Source organism: Vanellus vanellus, assembly GCF_965231255.1.
Source record: "Vanellus vanellus genome assembly, chromosome: 4".
NCBI classification, from domain to species: Eukaryota; Metazoa; Chordata; class Aves; order Charadriiformes; family Charadriidae; genus Vanellus; species Vanellus vanellus.
The window spans coordinates 67,963,355-67,982,650 of record NC_138909.1 but is presented as its reverse complement, the minus strand read 5'-3'; the positions used below and the strand labels follow the sequence as shown (position 1 = coordinate 67,982,650).

General features: G+C 36.3%; 1 protein-coding gene across 1 annotated transcript; it reads right to left on the bottom strand.

The window, feature by feature from the left end:
- Positions 1-1,228: 1,228 nt before the first annotated feature.
- On the bottom strand, positions 1,229-17,763 carry DTHD1 (death domain containing 1; the record flags this gene model as incomplete). Its single annotated transcript, XM_082483097.1, is given in 10 exon segments — positions 1,229-1,518; positions 2,833-2,890; positions 9,394-9,638; positions 10,938-11,227; positions 11,819-11,983; positions 14,117-14,358; positions 15,190-15,369; positions 16,045-16,375; positions 16,881-17,694; positions 17,697-17,763. Coding segments are annotated over 10 exon segments (2,682 nt in total).
- Between the last annotated feature and the right edge of the window lie 1,533 nt (positions 17,764-19,296).

Below are 19,296 nucleotides of genomic sequence, written 5' to 3'. Positions count from 1 at the left end.
GTACTCTTTATCAGGGAGTGTCGTGATAGGACGAAGGATAATGGTTTTAAACAGAAAGAGGGTAGATTTAGACGAGATATCAGGAAGAAATTTTTCACTCTGAGGTTGGTGAGACAGTGGACCAGGTTTCCCAGATAAGTTGTGGATGCCCCATCCCTGGAGGTGTTCAAGGCCAGGTTGGATGGGGCTTTGAGCAACCTGGTCTAGTGGAAGGTATCCCTGCCCATGGCAGGGGGGTTACCTAGAGGTGTTCAAGGCTAGATTGGATAGGGTTTTGAGTAACCTGGTCTAGGGGAAAGTGTCTCTGCCCACAGCAGGGGGGTTAGAACAACTATCTTTAAGGCCCCTTCCAAACCAAGACATTCTATGATTCTGTAATTCTATGATACTTAGCATTCTGGAAAGAAATGAGTTTTTAGAGAGTACAATACATGGCTAAGGAATGGCACAAATACACCTGGATTGCTATTTGTAGCTTGAATACAAGAACTCAGTATAGTGACATTTCTAAGCACTACATTGTAAAACTTATAAGAAGAAATACTCCTTTTTCCAAATTTGGTGGTAACCTGAAAAAAAACATCAACGTGATAGATAAAAATGAGGCAACAAATCTGTTAAATTCTGGGAACAGATTAGATATTAAAATGTGATAACACTGAAATCTGCTATGACATTCACAAGGATAAAAAATATTCACTGATAATACAAAAGTCAGGATTAATTACTAACAAACCTGAAAGTAAGAAGAAATTTCTTCTGTCTGTGCATTATAATGATCTATTATGCTTTCGTCTGAAGAATCTCGTAGCTGTTATTACTGGATGTAGAGTAATTCATTAATCATGGAATGATTCATAAGATTTTGATCAAGTATAGTGAATAATTCCTAGTGTTTAAAGCATGTAGAAATATGATCTTATGTCAGTTGAGTATGGTATGTGCAAACAATTAAACTCCTTAGATACCTATGCAGACCAATCTATAATCCTTCATACCAATATTTCCAATATCTCACCTTTCCACAGGAGAAATGTTCACTTTTAGCAAGCAAGGACATTGCTATTTTACTTTACTTTAGTAAAGAGGTTGCAAATTAACACATAAATAAGCAGTCTTATCCCTGACTGTTATCCCTGTCACTTGCTCATCCAAAGATATCACGAAAATATTCACACCTTTCAACAAGAAAGAAGAGAAATGGGGCTATTAGCTGCCCGTGATTCTGTCAAGCGAACACTTTATTTTGCCACTTAAAACGAAGTTCTTCTGAAAGATCACTTCTGCCACTCTTCCGCAAATAGCGAGACAAGAGCTGCTGTTTATCAGCCGACCTTGGAAGGGTCTTTTTCCAGCAGGAAAGGAGCTCATAGATCTGGTGTGTTAAATTATCAGGGCACTTCAGCCTAACAAGCTGAAGTATGCTCCGCCGAACAGGTAAGCGTAAAGCAATCAATGATGTATTATCTTCTGCAAGCTCTTCTGCAAGCCAATATAGCAAGTTGTCCCATAGGGCCTCTGAAGGACAAAAATTAGTAAATTAAGGGCGTTATTCTTCTGCTATGTAAATATTTTGAAAAGCTTTCTAAATCTGGAGGCTCAGTAGGTGAACTCCTCAACTAAAAATGGTTTGTTTTTTACTTTAATGGAAACATCATCACGTCTCATTTTTAATGCAAATTTTTGCTAACTCTACTGTGACATGAAGTGTCACATGGCAGTGGATGTTGTCTACCTTGACTTCAGCAAGGCTTTTGATGCTGTCTCCCACATCATTCTCATAAGCAAGCTTAGGAAGTGTGGGTTAAGATGAGTGGACAGTGGGATGGATTGAGAACTGGCTGACAGATAGAGCTCAGAGGGTTGTGGTTAGTGGTACAGAGTCTAGTTGGAGGTCAGTAATGAGTGGTGTTCTCCAGGGGTCAGTACTGGGTCCAGCCCTATTCAATATATTCATCAGTGACCTGGATGAAGGGATAGAGTATACCATCAGCAAGTTTGCTGATGACACGAAACTGGGAGGGGTGGCTGACGCACTGGAAGGCTGTGCTGCCATTCAGTGTGACCTGGACAGGCTGGAGAATTGAGCAGAAAGAGATCTTACGAAGTTCAACAAGGGTAAGTGTAGGGTACTGCATCTGGGGAGGAGTAACCCCATGCATCAGTACAGGTTGGGGGCTGACCTTCTGGAGAGCTTGAACATAGGAACATAGGAAGTTCCATCTAAACATGAGGAGGAACTTCTTTACTTTGAGGGTGGCAGAGCACTGGCACTGCCCAGAGAGGCTGTGGAGTCTCCCACTCTGGAGACATTCAAAACCTGCCTGGGTGCCATCCTGTGCAACCTGCTGTAGGTGACCCTGCTCTGGCGGGGGGTTGGACAAGATGATCTCCAGAGGTCCCTTCCAGTCCTGACCATCCTGTGATTCTGTGAATTTAGTCAAGAGCAGATTCAGCAATGATCTATAACTTTTGGAACTATGTGGAGATAGCTAACAGTAAAATAAAAGGATTTAGGCGTTTCCTGTGACTGATACATCAGCTGTATTGGAGCTTTGCCATACAAACTGAATCTCCTTATACAGAAAATCATATGCCCTTCGAGCACCCCACCACAACGTTATATTACAAGAGCTTTTGCATTTCCTGTTAAACAGATCACTTTTTTTTTTTTCTTTTGAATATCTTTTTAAAATGTTAACTACTTTGGTTCCTGAAGATGGCATTTAATATGTCAATTAGAGTTGAAACAAATCTTTGCATTTAAAAAAGTAAATAGCAAGCATAACTATTATTTATATTGACATTAATATATTATGTCTATGTTCTTACCTGATGAATCAGAAGAAATTGTTTTTGTGCTTTGTGGACGGTTGATCAACTTTTTGTGCTATCAAAGAAAATGTATTGAGGAAAGACAAATGAGTAAGGGATGAGGCGTATTGGATTGCAGTAAATCAGCATTTAAGATTGGTTCTACCTACATAGAGGATTTATGTCATTATTAAAAACCAGTTAACACCATCATGAGGTATAAACCAATATACAGTTACTAATATAATGAAACTATGTCTGTTTTTACCAAATGGATGTTTGTTGCATCTTAGTAAAAGGTTATAATTTATGCAATTTCACAAATGTTTGTTCAGTAGCATTATGCCATGACTGGTGTATAGAAACTGGGTGTAGAGAAAATCTGTATGGAAGGTTTGTATGTGAAATGGATTCTAATTTTGAACACTGCTTTAACTCTGCCTAGCTGTCTCTGTGTTCTTATTAGAACTGTGTGCATACCATACTGTTTCAAGGAAAATAACAGTTTCTAGGTATGCAGTACCTGTTGTTAGGACTAGAAATCATACTATGTTTGTAGCTATAGTTATTCATTTTACACAGTTCAGATTTTAATTAGAAATCACTAAAAATCATCAGAGTTGAAAAGACAGGTTCTATTAGAAAGTACAAAGCTCTTCTTCCTATTTCTTCCTCTGAACACTGGAGAGAAAGAAAAAATACTTTGTCCTTTTTCCCTGTGACTGAGAAAGAGGAAAGTCTTGTGGGCTTTACTGTTGTTTCCTACTCCATATAGAACAAGAAATTACTTACATAAGTACTGAGCACATGAGGAGAAGAATTTGTATCAAGTGAAGTTCAGCTCTTTTTGTTGTTAAAAGCTGTAATTGTCCTCTTTTAGTGCCCACGTTACTTTTGTCACACACATTCAGTTGTATTACCTGGCTGTTTATGCACAGCTGAGACTTGCTCCAGGTTTATTCACTGAGCCTCTTTCTTTCATTTGTGAATTAAGAGCATGAAACTCTGACTGGGGAAATTATTGTCCTTTTCCTGCTGGGCATACCAAGCCAGAGCCTTGCTGCGCTTATCGTAAATATTTTTATAATACAGACTTTATATATTGTTCAATATTTTGAGTGTTTCATATGTACTGAGCTACACAGCCGAAAGGTCAATGTAATCATAACTGTTACCTATTCACCTGTGAATGAAACAACTTTTCATCAGGCCTGTGCTGAGTCACCTTGGTCGGGGGGTTCAGCATGCACAGGTTGCACACGGTATGCGCTGCTTGGCAGTGCAAAAGCATCCCGTGCTGTTCTCATCTTGAGATCTGAATCTGTCTCATCTTGCGTGCTTCTGCAGCAGTTCTGTCACTGGACGTGCCTTAGTGTGAAGACAGCGTAACATGGCTAAAAAAAGCCCTCAAAATAAAGGGAATGTAAAGCTCTTCCAGAAGGGGGCATTGTTTTTCTTCCAAGACAGCTTTCTTTGGCTTCGTTTAATTATGCATTTATAGTTAAACTTATTTTCATTCATTAATGAGAATTCAGCACCTCAAAGGTCTGTATGAGATTTTCAAAGTTATTGAAGATGAACTCAATTACCCGTGCGTTGACTTTAATCTGAACCACTCTGTGCTACTTAACGTTAAAATAGTAGTAAAAATGATAAGAATTGAAAATAAGTATTGTCTAGAAATAGTGTAATAGTATACAATGCATTAGATCTAAAACATTAAATCTGCCTTTAAAGATTAAATATCTGTGGTGAAGCGCTAAATTCACCCACGGTTCAGCTGCACTGGCGTGTGGTCCCACTGTTCTGGTTGACAGCGTAAGTAAAATACCCTTAGCGGTCAAAGCGGTTTTCTAGTCTGGAAGGCCCTTCAATTAGCTAAGCAACTGCCTTTCTGAGGCAGAGGATCACATGCTATTTTGCTGTTAGACAGTCATTAGACATAAAACTTCAGCAGAATAGTAATTTGATAATGCTTGTATGTATTACAACAATCTCTTTTTGCAAAGCGTTCTGATTTCAGCCAGTAATACTGAAGTGCTCTGGCAAATAGACCTCTCAGACACGACCAGACTCTAGTAGCATATCAAACAGGACAGACAGAAAAGGAGAAATTAACCTTTTAAACTCTTTAGCCCAGTCTCACATAAATACAACTGCTTTGAAATCAGTAGAAATATTACTGATATGCACACACATACTTAACATCAGAACCTAATCCGCTGTGTTTAACTTGTGCTGAAAATAACAGGTTTGACCAACTAGTGTTTTCTAACGCTGAGGAAATGAAAGCTCCATAAATAGGAATTGTTAGTGAAGATCCGCTTACTTCTGTACAAGCGTAGCATGTTGAAACTAAAAACTGATGTGAATGGTTGCATACAAAGGAAACCACCACTGCTTTGACCACTGTCAGAAGTACATTTGTAAGAGAGCAGGCACATACATATAAAAATGGCTTATATTCTATACATTTACTGTTACTGTCTATTTATTACTGTTTATTACTGTCTATTCTATACATTTACTGAAATTTAGGTGGGAATTTTACAGAAATGAGTGAAAATACAGTTAGAATGGTTGCCTTCAAAAGATTCCATCTGTCTTCATCACAGCCAAAACCAGCCATTGGGCATTGTGGATGGTTCCAACTTTATCATTTGGCAAAAAAACCAAACCAAACCAAACCAAAACAAACCAAAACAAAAAAAACCCACAAAAAAACAACAGGAAAAAAAAGAAAAGGGAAAAAGCCAAAACATCATTTTATTTGCTGAGAAAATTTCTATTGTTTTGGGGAACACTGAGTGTTTGTGATCTCACGTGTATTAAAACTAATCCGTTAACATGGTTAAACTAAACTTAAGATATTTATTAACGCAACAAAGTAGTAGAAATGTAAATAGCCTTTGCTGTTCTTGCCCTGCATTTACTGCCGTTTGGGGGATTTTATTCCCAACCCATGAAAGGCTCCCCTAGCATACTGGGAGCAAGTGAGAAGTCCATCAAGGACGCTACAACTTAGAGTCAACTAGTTCACAATTAAGACATGAGAGCCTTACTGTGACAACCGGAATTCTGTATGCAGCTGTGTTAGTGGGAGCAATACTATAAACAACCACCATTATCAAGAGGTCAGATACAAACACTGAGCCTTAAGCTTTAATATGCTTACAAGGTCTGTGGCAGCATAACTGCTGTACTGTAATAGTATATACGTGATAGAAACCAACACAATTGAAGGGTCATTGCTTCAGTGTGTGTCTACGCACACAAATGTGGTCGGATAGTTCTAGGTGCTTTGGTAATACGTATTAACAGCATCAGCATAAGACTAATGATGGACAGTGCCAGTCTTGGTTCATATTATATGAACATTAACACAAGACTTGTACTTGAATTAAATGGTAAATAGCAGTTGCGTTTGACAGATGGCTGGTGTAGTTGTTTGTATAATTAGTGCATTAAATTTCTTCCAAACTGTTTTTTTCTCAACCAATTTTTACTATTTCCTTCTATTTCTTTTCTTCATTAGAAAGCCCATGTAAATGTGAAGATATATCTGATTCAAATATGTTGATCAGATCATGGATAGTAAAAACAGGATAAAAGTTCTTATGTTAATTTTTACTGTCAGTGCTTTCATAACTGTTAATAATTTTAAAACATATGAGATATGGTAAGTAATTAGAATTTCCTTTTCATTGCTCTGGCATTTGTCCTCTAATAATTTAGAACATTCTGCATACCTTTTTATTTGCTGCTGAATGCTCTGGAAGTTTTCAGAGAGTAAAATGACCAAAGACTTTTTTTTTTTTTTAGTGGTAATAGGTAATTTAGAGTCTAGGTAATTTAGAGCAGTATAAAATTAGATACGTACTTCCACCCCAACAAAACACTTACTGACATCTAAATTATCCAGTTTATTTTCTAGCTGCTCAGTATCATCATATTTGTGACTTTTCACAGACAAGTTAAGTACTTTGAATATTTTATACTGTCATCAGACTTTTCACTTAATTATTCAAAAGTTTCTGATATATAAGATAGCATGGATCTGTGTGGGATTATACTAGTAATCATCTTCCCTTAAGAAAAATGACTGCTTTTTCCTCCTCTTTTTTTTTCCTATCTTTCAGCCATCAAATGAACCAAGAGAGAATATTTTTTATTTTTGAAATTTCTGTGAGTTTGTTCAGGATGGAATTCAATATTTACTTGGCTGGAAGAAGGTATGAAGAGCAAAAGAGTAAACAACATTATAACTTTGTGTTAATGAATGTTACATACCCCTAGACAGTGGTTTTGGTGAAATTCCCATTTGCCTTGTGAATTTATATAGAATAGTAAGATATGTTGTATTTCATTTACTAATTATTTACTAAAGTCAAATAATCAGCTACATTGAAGTTTTAAAATTCTTCAAAAAGTTGATAACTGAACTGGCTAAATTATTAAGGAATATTTCTTCTCTATTAAAAAAAAAAAAAAAGCCCTGACTTCAGGCACTATCAATTTTAAATTATTGCACTGGATGGAGGGAAGATAGATCAAAAAGTAGGAGTGTTCGCCAACTACAGCAAAGTATAATATTTTGTGTACTATGATGACTTGCAACACAAAGGAAGGCATTATTTTGATGCTGTTCTTCATTCTATAGAATGGTATTTCATTCTGTGTAAAAGAACATACAAATCTTGTAATGAAAAAGTTATCAATATGCAAATGTTTTCAAGCATTTTGATCTCTTTTTTTGGCCTAATATTTACATTTAATGAAGATTCTGACTCTTTTGAAACACACTTCTTTAAATATATTTACAAGAAGCAAAAGAAAAATTATTTGCAAGATGCTGCAACAGTGTTTTTCTGAAGTGATATAATAACTCTTTCTCTCTAAGCAGACTTTTTATGCATCAATCTTGGGTCCTCTGTGCTTGGACTTCTCAGTTGAAAGTCGAGCCACTACTCAAAAAATATATTTAGAGAAACTATTTCCAAAGGCTGTTACCATTCCTGAGGTTTGACTTAATTTCAAATTTCTAATTTACCAGAAATGGTCATCCCCATCCCTGGAGGTGTTCAAGGCCAGGCCCGATGTGGCCTTGGGCAACCTGGTCTAGTGGGAGGTGTCCCTGCCCATGGCAGGGGGGTTGGAACTCGATGATCTTCAAGGTCCCTTCCAACCTAAACCATTCTATGATTCTATGTTATGGGGTTCCTCTGTTTATTTCCATTTAAATGAGCAGGCTGCCTGGGTGCTACTGTGTACCCACATATGTTATATATTGTCACACACTTACACAGACTGACCAGACTTCAAGATCTCAGCCACATTGTGAAAGAGCAAATGTGGCCTTAAATTTAGTAGGAGAAAAGTAGTATTCAGAAATATTCATTTTGAAAAGTCTGAATAGAACATTTAGGGACTAATATGTATAGCAGTAGAGCATATATGCCAACCCAAATCTAAGATGTGATAATTACCTTTGTGGTTTAATACACATGCAGTTCAATCCCTTAAATCTTATTAAGATTAAATAAAGTGTAACAACAGGATGGAAGCTAGGCAGGTGGATGGAAGAAAGGTAACTGATGCCTACAGTGTGCCACAGATTCTTAATTTTTTTTTAAGCATCTCACTGGACCTCAAGAGTTCGTATTTCCCTCTCTGTGAATACTGCACATGGAATACTAGCCCTGTGGAAAAGCAAAGTGCTTGAAAGCATGTGATTCTCAAAAGAAAGCTTACATTTTATATGGAGTTGGTCACTAAAAGAGATCTCTTCTTAAAATCTTCTGCAGCCAACTGTTAATTTTTACTTGGGAGAATAGAGATGACAGAGAAATCAAGAAGTACGCTTATGAAATAAAACATGTATTTGCAGGTGATAGCTTAAGGAAGAGTGAATTCAATTAAATTCAAAAAGAGAGAGATCCTATTGCTTGTCACCAGAGATTTAGACCAAATGTTACTGTACATATTTTGATATTAAAATGTATGCAAATTTGATAGCAGTAGTCCAGAGTCAGCATTTTGTACAATATAGGGTGCTGATACCTAGGCTTGCTGAAAAGATTACAGTAAGATTTCATTGCAGGTATATTAAAGATTAATTTATGTAGTAGTAGCTTTCACCGGAGATGGAGATAATTGCCCCACATGACTGTATTGCAGAGGCTTATCAGGCATAATAGGAGAATCGGGTGACAGGAGAAAGATAGGTTACATGAACCATTTAATGCAATTCTGCACTCCTAAGACAAGGATGCAAGAAGTATATAACTGAAACTTAAATAATTCTTTCTCTGGGCCATACCATTTGGGGAGAGCAAACGGATGAAAAACTTCTGTTAAACATTTTTTTTTTTTCAAAGCTTATGCTTGGATGAAGGTCCCTCCCACCTGCTAAGAGAAATTCTGAGGGTGTTTATACATGGCTGATGGATGAGAACTTCTCTATCAGTGACTCCTGAGTGTATCTGTAAAGCAAAAGTCATATTAAGATCCTTTTGCCTAACAAATACGTGGTAAGGGAAACAAGGAAAGATTTCTAATGTTATGAAGTGAGAAACCCACCTTTGGTAATGTTAGTGCTAATTTACACAGTGGAGACTGGTGTTCATATTCACCATATGGCAAGGGTTGTTCCCATTTCTTGGTTATCATCTCTCTGGTAATTTTATAAAACACTGCTGTTCCTTTGTAGTGAGGTGAACTGTGGTTACCAAATTCATCCACTTCTTTAATTTGGAGCTCCAGCCTGGGTTTTCTTTGTGAATGAAAAATCAGCCTGTAGACTTTTCCAAAATCTTTTCCGTTCTCTGCAGTCCATAAAAAAAAATATTTTTTTTTTTACACTGTATTTAGAGGTGTAGCAGCTAAAATAATTCATTAGGGTGAGTCAAATAGAGCTAATAACATAACATTTGGTTGTTCTTTATCATTATTGTAACTTTTTTTGAACATCTGAGGTTCCAGTATTCCTGCCAGCCTTCTTCACTAGTTGAAATGTCTTCATAGTTAGGTGTCTTAGCCCGTGAATTGATGACATAAAGAGTAAGTGGTGGTGAAGGCTGTTCTACAAGTTGAAAAGTAAGGTACACAGAAGGGGACAAAGTAGATAACAGAGAGAAATAAAAATAAGAAGTTTTTGTGAATCAAATTCAAAGTATGCTTTCTGCTTATTCAGGATGGATATCTGTCTATCTGTAACAACAAAATGAATGGAGGTAAGTGCATTTTTAGGATTTCTAATTCCATTTTAATTGATACCTCTCTAACGCTATCCTTTGCATAGATAGGCAGACATTCCTTGGGGGCTGGAGACTTCCCATTTTGAAGAATAATCCTTTCTTTAGGGTGAATAGAATTTTCAATGGAAGAGTTTATGTACAAAATGTTCAGAGGGCCAAATATATATTTATATGTTCTTTCCAAAACTGACAGAAGACACTATATGTAATTTTGGGTGAAATTTTTTCTGAGGCTTCTTATCTCTTCTCCTATTAAGCGAATCTCTGAATGGTAGCAGTCACTGCATGGATTTTTTGAGGCTGCTAATGTAACAACAAAACAGCGTAACAACTCTCTCTCATCACCTCAATTCATAGTGCTGCTCACGAAAAGCAACATTTTGCCCTGGATTTCAGTGTTTAGTCTTGCTCACTTTAAGTAAATTTACACACATAAAATAGCAGACTGTTTCTTTTTGTCTGGAATCTGTTTAATTCTTACCAAATGGTCTTTATATTAAAAAGCCATTGATGGAATCCTGCCCTTTGGAAATAAAAGATAAAATACTAGTTGTTTCTGAGGGACCAGGTTTCCCAGAATGGCAGATGTTGGAAGAGATCTCTGAAGATCATCTTGTCCAACCCGCCTGCTCAAGGCAAAGTCACCTAGAGCAGGCTGCTCAGGATCTTGTTCAGCTAGTCCGTTTTATTTTTCGGTTACAGCAGTTTCCCATGTAGCTCATGCACCAATCATTTACAAGAAATAAAACACTGAAATAACTAAATGTGCTGTGACTAACCACAATCTACTAGTGTTCGCATACAGTATTTCTGAACAGCAGTGGTGATTGATACAGTTCGTCCAGATGCATGAGTTAATTACCTTACCTGAAGCAAAAATATTGCCTGTAAATCTAAAATGTATCTGCTCTCCTTCTCTTAATGGGAACTGTTGCGTAGGTTCTGGGGGGCCAAAGTAGCCTTCCTCATGGAGCTTTTGAAGTTCCCAGATCAATTCTTTGGATGCAGATAGCAAAACTACTATTTTATATGGGTTTTCTCTTTTCCGATACAGTATCACATTACCCATTGTGCTACAAACAGCTTCTTCCAGAGCCTGAGCAAAGAGGAGAATATATGTGTTTTCCAAGAGGAATGAAAGGCGGATGACCACAAAGCTGTATTTAAAAAAAAAAAAAAAAAAAAAAAAAAGAGCTCTATCTTAAATCATTTTATCAAATGCTAACAATTTATTATGCAAAAAAATACAGGGCTCAGTCTCCTACAGACCTTTTGCTACTTGCTTTTCATTCTGGTTTCCAACATGTGAAAGGGTGGAAATTTGCCTGTTTCTGTATTGTAGAGTATATTGACTCTGTATCTATGAATTCAAATACATATGTATTTTTGATGAAAGTAAGATAATATTTCTTAATAAGAAATTCCAAAAAATATTATGGCTTTGTAGTTAGAGACCTAAATCACATTTTCAAATTAAGATTAATATCTGCATTTCCTGTTTCAAGTTTTGTATATATTACATAGTGTACAGTCTATAGATGAAAAAAAATATTTAAACAAATTTATATTATCTGTAATTATGACTAACAAATCTAAATGATCTTACACTACAAAGTGGAATAAAGAGATGCTGTCAAGTTAATAATTAACAGTGGATGGTTTCTTAACTCTACTAATTTCCATTGATCCATACACTTGGAAGTAAATATTTTAGTAAATAAAATTTTATTAAATTATTCATACATTACCTTTCTAAATGCTCATTTAGTTCAAATGATACAAGCCCATTCCGTGCATTCTGGATAATAACATCATCAAACACCTTCCACCCCTCTTCTTTGTTTCTGTGACCTAATAATTTCAAAGTATCACTGATATTCTCCTCATTTTTTCTTACAGAAGCACTCACGGCCCTGGAAAGCCAAGGAATTATAGGAAAAAATATAATAAAAAATAGATGCTGCAGACAGAGTAAGCTTTTATTTGTAGCTCTGCTTTCCCTTCTGCTTTCCTTCATGACTACATGTGTTTTTCCCACCTTGCTGAAAATCTACATCTGGAATTGCACTCCAGAGTACGAGTAATATAATTGTTAAGAGATTATTTTTTTTTTAAATTCTCCAGGAAAAGGAAGGAAAAAGGAAAAAGAAAGGTTTCTATCTAAACGAATCTAAGTTTAATCTATGCACAGTAATTATTACAGATTACTTTTGATTCACTTGTCAAGATTTAGATTCTCTAGAAGTAGATATCTGGGAAATAAAGCGCACAATCCACCTTTTCTTCCAGAGACAAATATTACTGAATAACCACAAAGGAATTTAGAAAATAAGACATGACTGCTATGTATTATCCCTTTCAACAGAGAAAATAAAAGTAGCTTCTCTTCAAATCGGTGATTATGTTGATATCACACTCAGAATCAAGCAACTGTAACATGACATGCTATTGCTAATTTATCCTAATGAATGAAACATAAGGGTTTTTTTACAGAAGACCATAACTCTCCTCTCGCACACACCTCTCCTTATCAGTTTTTTAAAACTGGATGTGAATAACCCATTCACCTCAAATGCACACCCTATGTACAATCCAAAAAAGAAAATACTCCAGACAGGACAGCCTAAGCTTTTCTCAAGCGTACAGACTCAGCCTACATGCAAATACAGGAAAATGTTGGCGTCATTTTCTAAGGAATTTGCATAGAAATAAGCACTCAAGCCATGGCCTTTTCATGGATGTGCTTTGACTGAGAATCTGAAGTGCCATTTAGACTGGTATTAAGAACAGACAGATGGCACGAGGGTACTGCCACGCAATGGAATGCTTCTGCTTCAGGAAATGAAACTTGAATCCCCTATGAAGTGATATGGGCACCCTTCCCAAATCTGAAGTTTGTGATGAAGATGGACGTATAGTCTGAGAGACTAGTGTGAGTGTAAGCTCCTTAAAACATAATTTGAGTTTTTCAGAAATTGAAAGCTAGAACATTCTCTGCCTTCTCCATCTGTACCTTGCTTATTTTCAAGATAATCATAAACTCGGTATGTAGATGAATTTTGAAAAAGATAATGTTCAGTAATGTAGCAATACGCTAACTCTTTAATGATCTAAAGTAGAAGTACTTCAAAGCTGACTCTTGTCCCAGGCTAGTCCCTACCTAGAAATCCCAGGAAGCCTTTCGGAATCTGGAGTTGCCCATGGTTACAGAACTGGAAGGACAACAATCAAATGGTAAGTTCAGATGGATTTTTTTCCTGCATGACATGGTAAAAACACCATCTATTTTGCTGATTGTCAAAATAGATGTGGTCAGCTTTGGCCTGTTTTTCACCAAAAAGTTTTATCAATATCCTCTTGTGCGTGATGGATAAATTTTATCAAACTACCAGTTAACAAATGAAATTTAGAGATTTTTTTTAGGAGTCCCCATGTTTTAGTGCTTTTTTAAGACATTCCAAAAGGTGTAAGTTTTAGAAATTTTGTAGTGAGTGCTTTGGAAAAACCTGGGCCTTTATCTAGTGCAGCAGTTGCCACAAAACTGACCTACTCCGAACTGTTGTGTCATAAATGTTGACTCAGATAGCCACTGTACTGGTGTACTTCTACACCATGTGTAGAAGTAGAGATCAGAAAATTCAAAGGCCGGGGTAGCCAAGCCACCAACTGGTGAAATAATGATCACAGCAGCTTTGCGACATGGTTATTCTCTATGTTGAATGTTTGGCTTTGGTGAAAATGGCTGAACACTTCTTGCTGAAAAAAATCCACTAATTTTTCATCCTGTCTGCTGTTAGAAATATAGCGGTTAGCAGTGGTCAGCATATTTAAAGATTATACATCAAATGCTATATGAATTTTCCTGGTGAAGCTATAGGATGAGAATTGTGGGGATCTAGTGTTTCTAACAGTGTTTCTAAGTATAGCAGACTGTATTAAGGAACTAACACATTTTTAATACCAAAAAAAATATTAATCAGCAACCGTTAAAATTAATTCATTTTCATGTTTTGAAAACGCTGAATTTGTAGCGAAGTTGTTCTTACCGAGAATGGTATCCCATAGCAACCCTCTTTACTGTAGCACTAATGGCTCTTGCATGTTCTGTCTCATCTTGTCTTTTTTTTTCTGGGTTTGGAGGACAGGGTAGAGTAATAGTGACTGAGCTGTTGAATGGTTGGGCTGAAGGATGCTGGACATAAATCAGTGCGCTAGTAGATACCACTGAGTGGTATATATCATGTTTTGCTTTCAAGGTGGAGACCAATGATGGTTCAATTGGATGAACCTAAATATGGAAAGGAATTGTACAATTAATTTGCAAATGAGTAAATCTTCTCTGACATGCCTGGTTTTTTTTACAAATTGATTTATCTTTTGGAATTAGATTACACTGTCAAAGAAGCTTAGGCTCCTCTCTATAACCGAAAAACCAGCCTATCAACGTATCAGCACTTTATACAATGCACAACCAAGTGCTTGAAAGTCATCAAAAACTGGGACCTTTACTGACTAAAATATTTTGATTGTTTTGTTCCTGCTTTGAGTTCAAGTTTTGAAACTTCTGAGCTCCCTCAGAATTTGATAATTTTCTAAGATTTTTCAAAACTCTATTTTTTTCACTGTTAATTTTATCTCGTCTGTACCTCTGAATCAATGTTTTTATGAGGGAAGGGAGAAACACATTGTAACTGAAGCAAATTTTGAGATTATTCTCAGCCTAAGACTAAGAGGTAACAAAACTTTCTGTTGCACTGCCTGGTACAAATGATGGTCAGGTGAGAAAAATTGTTCCATTAAATTAAATGCTGGGCCAAGCAGTTGAAGTCTGGAGTTGATGCTTATGTCATTGTTGAAAACAACTATATTATCTGAAGTATAACAAACAAAGGTAGATAGTTCTTTTTAGCTAGAGATATCATTGACTACTGACAATAGTATGTGGCTTTAACAAACTTGACAGGAAACCTTTTGCTGTGTACACAGGATGTGGAGCTGCAACCACTTTCTACTTTTTCTAATAATGGACCGGGTTGCCCTTTAACGTTATTGGCATCCTTGCTTCAGAATGGATCAGATAACAGACTTATGGGACAAGTGTTATGTATTTCAAGCTCACCTTTAACTGCATGGGTGCTGGAGAACTGAATGTTTCTGGAGGGTAGTAGAAAGAGATTCTAGAATCCACACTCAGCTTTTGTGAAAGTCCTGCCTTTGGAACAGTAAATGTTTCTTTCTTTAAGCATGACAACACAGAAAAAATACCCAGCTGAAAAATTTTCACTTCCGCAAAGTTTTCCTGCATGAAGAGAATGTGGGGTTAGAGCACATCGGAAGGAAAGGAAGCTGTGTTCCGCAGCAGATGAGCATTTTGAGAAGGTGACATTATTCATAGAGCAAGGTGTGAAATGAAAATAAATTAAATATTATTGCCACCTGGATGCCCAGTTATCTGGTGATCTCTAGTCCTCACGTGCTGTCATTAATATTCCAGAGTATGATTGGGGTGAGATGAAATATGCTTGTAAACTGGGTGGTGAATCTGACGCAATGCAATTTTACTGTAGTTAAAAAGAACTATCCTGTGTTTCTCTGAGATGGAGTTTGGACTCTTACACACAGAATTTTGTTACTTCTCTGTGATCTGAATGCAAAATAATTCCTTTTAAGTTCTTACTTTTATCAAATAATGCAACGTATTACACTTATTTACAAAAAACATGAACTATTACTCAATCATTAGTATATTGGGATCAAGCACTTGCCTTAACGTTATGAGTGGAAAAAAAGGACCTTGTTAAATACTAGGTTTCAGATAGAATTAGTTCTGAAAAAGTAGGAAGAAAAGTTCAACTTAACCCACATAGTGGGCAATACAGCTTAATAATGACATCTTTAATTGTATAACTCCACAGAGACTTTACTGGGAACGTGGAATGATGTTTTTACAATGCTTAGATGAGAGGTTACCAACCTTATGGTTTCCATGGTATCCCTCCAAAGAAATAGGAGTTAAGTAGTTTGATTGAAAGTTCACATCAGTCACCTTCACCATAATCTCCCGGTAATTTCCTCTGAAGCATGAAATAAATGGGATTGCAACGTTGATGGGAAAAGGGATTGTTTTCTCATAATCAGAGCATTCAATACTGATGACATTGCTGACCAGTTCCTCAGAGTCATCCACCACTAAGGAACTCGAGTCATTGACTATCTTACACTTCAGATTCTCCAGAGCAGTTGCAGGGGCTTTAATAAAACAAGCTACTTCACATTCATTCTTACCATTCTCCACCACTAGAAATCTGGAGAAAAAGAATATAAAATATTATTCTTTATATCTTGGGTGGGGTGGTGTCTTGTGTTTTTAATTAAATACTTTACTACAACGATGTGCTACATTTTGTAGCATAAGCAGATCATTCTTAAAAATATAACTTCATGAATAAATGGGAAAATCATGATTTTTTTTATGTTTAGCTTGTTTCAGAACAGCTTACAAATTAATATAAAAATAACTAAGTGGGGTCCATACCTACTGGCTTCCAACAATTTGAAAATTATTGACTTTACTGCCTGTGGCTCATTCCCTCTCTGGCATAAAAAAAATAATTATGCAATCACATAGAAAGTTACAGTTTACTTCAGACCAAATGGAAGATCTTCATTGTGCATTCTTAAGTTGTAAACTGCTATTATGTGCATGACCAGCAGCTGTACAATATTGAGTTTCTGGGCCCACAGATGTTTATATGTGTGCTAATAAGCAATATTTATGTACATCTGTTCCGAAAAAGAATGTGCACTTACTCTTTGTTTATCCAGTGCCTAGACTTTTGCACTTCTTCTGAGTCATTTGTAGGAGGATTCACAGCAGTAAGATCACATGTTTGTGATGAAGATGGGAAGATAATTAGGTCATTCCTACAAATCTCGTTATTTGTTTCCATTTCACTGTCTTCCATTTGCTCCGCCAGTCTATGTTCTTCACTTTCTACCCCTTTTGAAGATTCTTTGACTACTGCCTTATTTTCCTGTTCAAAAAGGTTCATGACAGTTCTGTCATAAATGTCTTTCAATGTTCCAGATAGAATGTCTTCACCACTGCTGGTAAGAGCATCTTGAAAAGCCAGTTCTGGAGACTTTTCAGTAACAGAGCTACCTCCAGGAGGTTTATCTTTGCAATCTCCATTCTGTGTAACGGAGTTCATTAGTAGTCTGTGTTCACCATCTTCCTTTTTTATTGGAGACTCTCTGCTAATGTCTTGTTCCTGAGCAGATACATTTTCAGCTAATGATGCAATAATGTCTTTTTCCACAGTTTTAACTTCACTTGGTTGGATTTGATTAACAGTCTGACTTTCTGTTTTGTTCAGGGAAGGAATTCTTTGGGATTGCTGACTGGGGCTAGAAGATGCTTGCACAGACTCTGTTGCTTCTCCTTCAGAACAACACATACCTGTTTCTCTAGAAGCATTTTGAGCAGTCTGGATCTGAGAATCATCATCTTGTCTGCAGCTAGCGGCGTAGAGTTTACTTTCTGCCTCTTGAAGGTGTGAGACTGTATTTATCAAATAATCCTTCACTTTCTGCAGACAATCTATAATTCCATTGTACTCTGAGGAAAAAAATAAGTAACCAATTGAATTTTGCTCTGAAAGCTAGCAAAAAATGTGAAAACTCTTATACACATACCTAATGAATTCCACCAAATTCCATAGTGCCATTGAATACATGAAGCACAATGTATTTCCTGGTTTCCATTTAATATTTTTGCATTTATTGCTATTCAATTTCAATGAATTTCTGAAGAATTGAATATGGACAAGTACATTTGTGTACTTGGCCAAGTACAACTCTGTATTTGTCAAAGTGCTATTGTGGCAACTCTCATGAACACCTTTCTATTGATCAGACACTAGCTAAATTCTTAATGACAATCAATCTAAAGCATGGAATTGGCAAATAACAGTTAAATCAACTTGGGAAGAACTTTACAACTAAAAATTCGTTTTATATATTTCCTAAAATTGCATCCTGCAAGATTCTAATGCGTGGCGCTCTAACAAAACTGTTATACACAGGCTCTATATTAAACATGTTTAGCAGCTTTGAATTTTTGTTATGGAGAATAGAGGTTAACACAAAAACACCAGCATGTAAACAATACTGAAGTTCAGCAGTTTGTAGCATCCAGTTATAGGAATGGCGGACATTGCTCTTGCATATAACTGAAAACACTTGGTGAAGAAGGATGCATGAAAAGCACACAATCACTATGTGCCATTCATGTAAGGTTTTTCTCTTTAGCGTATTCATTTTATGATCTTTTAATTCATGATATTTTTCTTATCTTACACCTTTTCTTAGAAATCCTTCCAGATATTCTCTCCAAGGATTTCAGTTGTATTACTTTCAGCTCTCCCCTCACCTTATGCTGTCAATCTCTATAACTGGAACTGTGTCTTCATTAGTTAGGTATATTGCAAACCTCTCAGAAAATTTCTTGCTTATTTCTGTTTGCTGCATGAGATCCTGGAAAGCTTTGTTTTGCAAGTTAAATCCAGTGCAAGTTAATACAAATAAGAAAATTGTACAGAATGAAACACAGTATGGTGTGCTCTCTGCTTATAATGGACAAAGACACACAAGGGAAGGACAATAGAAAGGACTGATACAAGTCTTATGGCAAACCACTGGCTTACATTCACTTTTTTCAATAACATCATATAAGGTAAATCAATATCTCAAGGTTTTCAACTTGGAAAATAATTTTATTGAGTAATAATGTTATCACACATCAATGTGTGATGTTATATGATCTAGATAGGCCTTTCACTTTCATCTCTATTTGCATCTGATTGATTTAAACCTACAAAGAGTCCAGTTCAGAATAAAGTTTTTTTCTTGTTGAACTGTCTAAAAATAAATCCTTTGCAATACTCTCAGTTCCCAAATGACTTGATAGTGGATTTTGACTATATTTGGGGAAAGGGGGAAAAAAACCAAACCCACATTTTTAATATATTTTTTCCACTAGTAATTTAAAAAAAAAAAAGTTTGTTCTAAAGTACTACTGTTTTTCCAGGGGCACTTTTACAATAATGCAGAAGGGCTTCTAAATAGTTTAACAGGGCTGAGAAATAAAACAAAAGAATTGAAAATAACATAGCTTCCACAGCTTTGTCTGCATACAAGGTTGTAAAAGACCACTCCATGGTCTCAC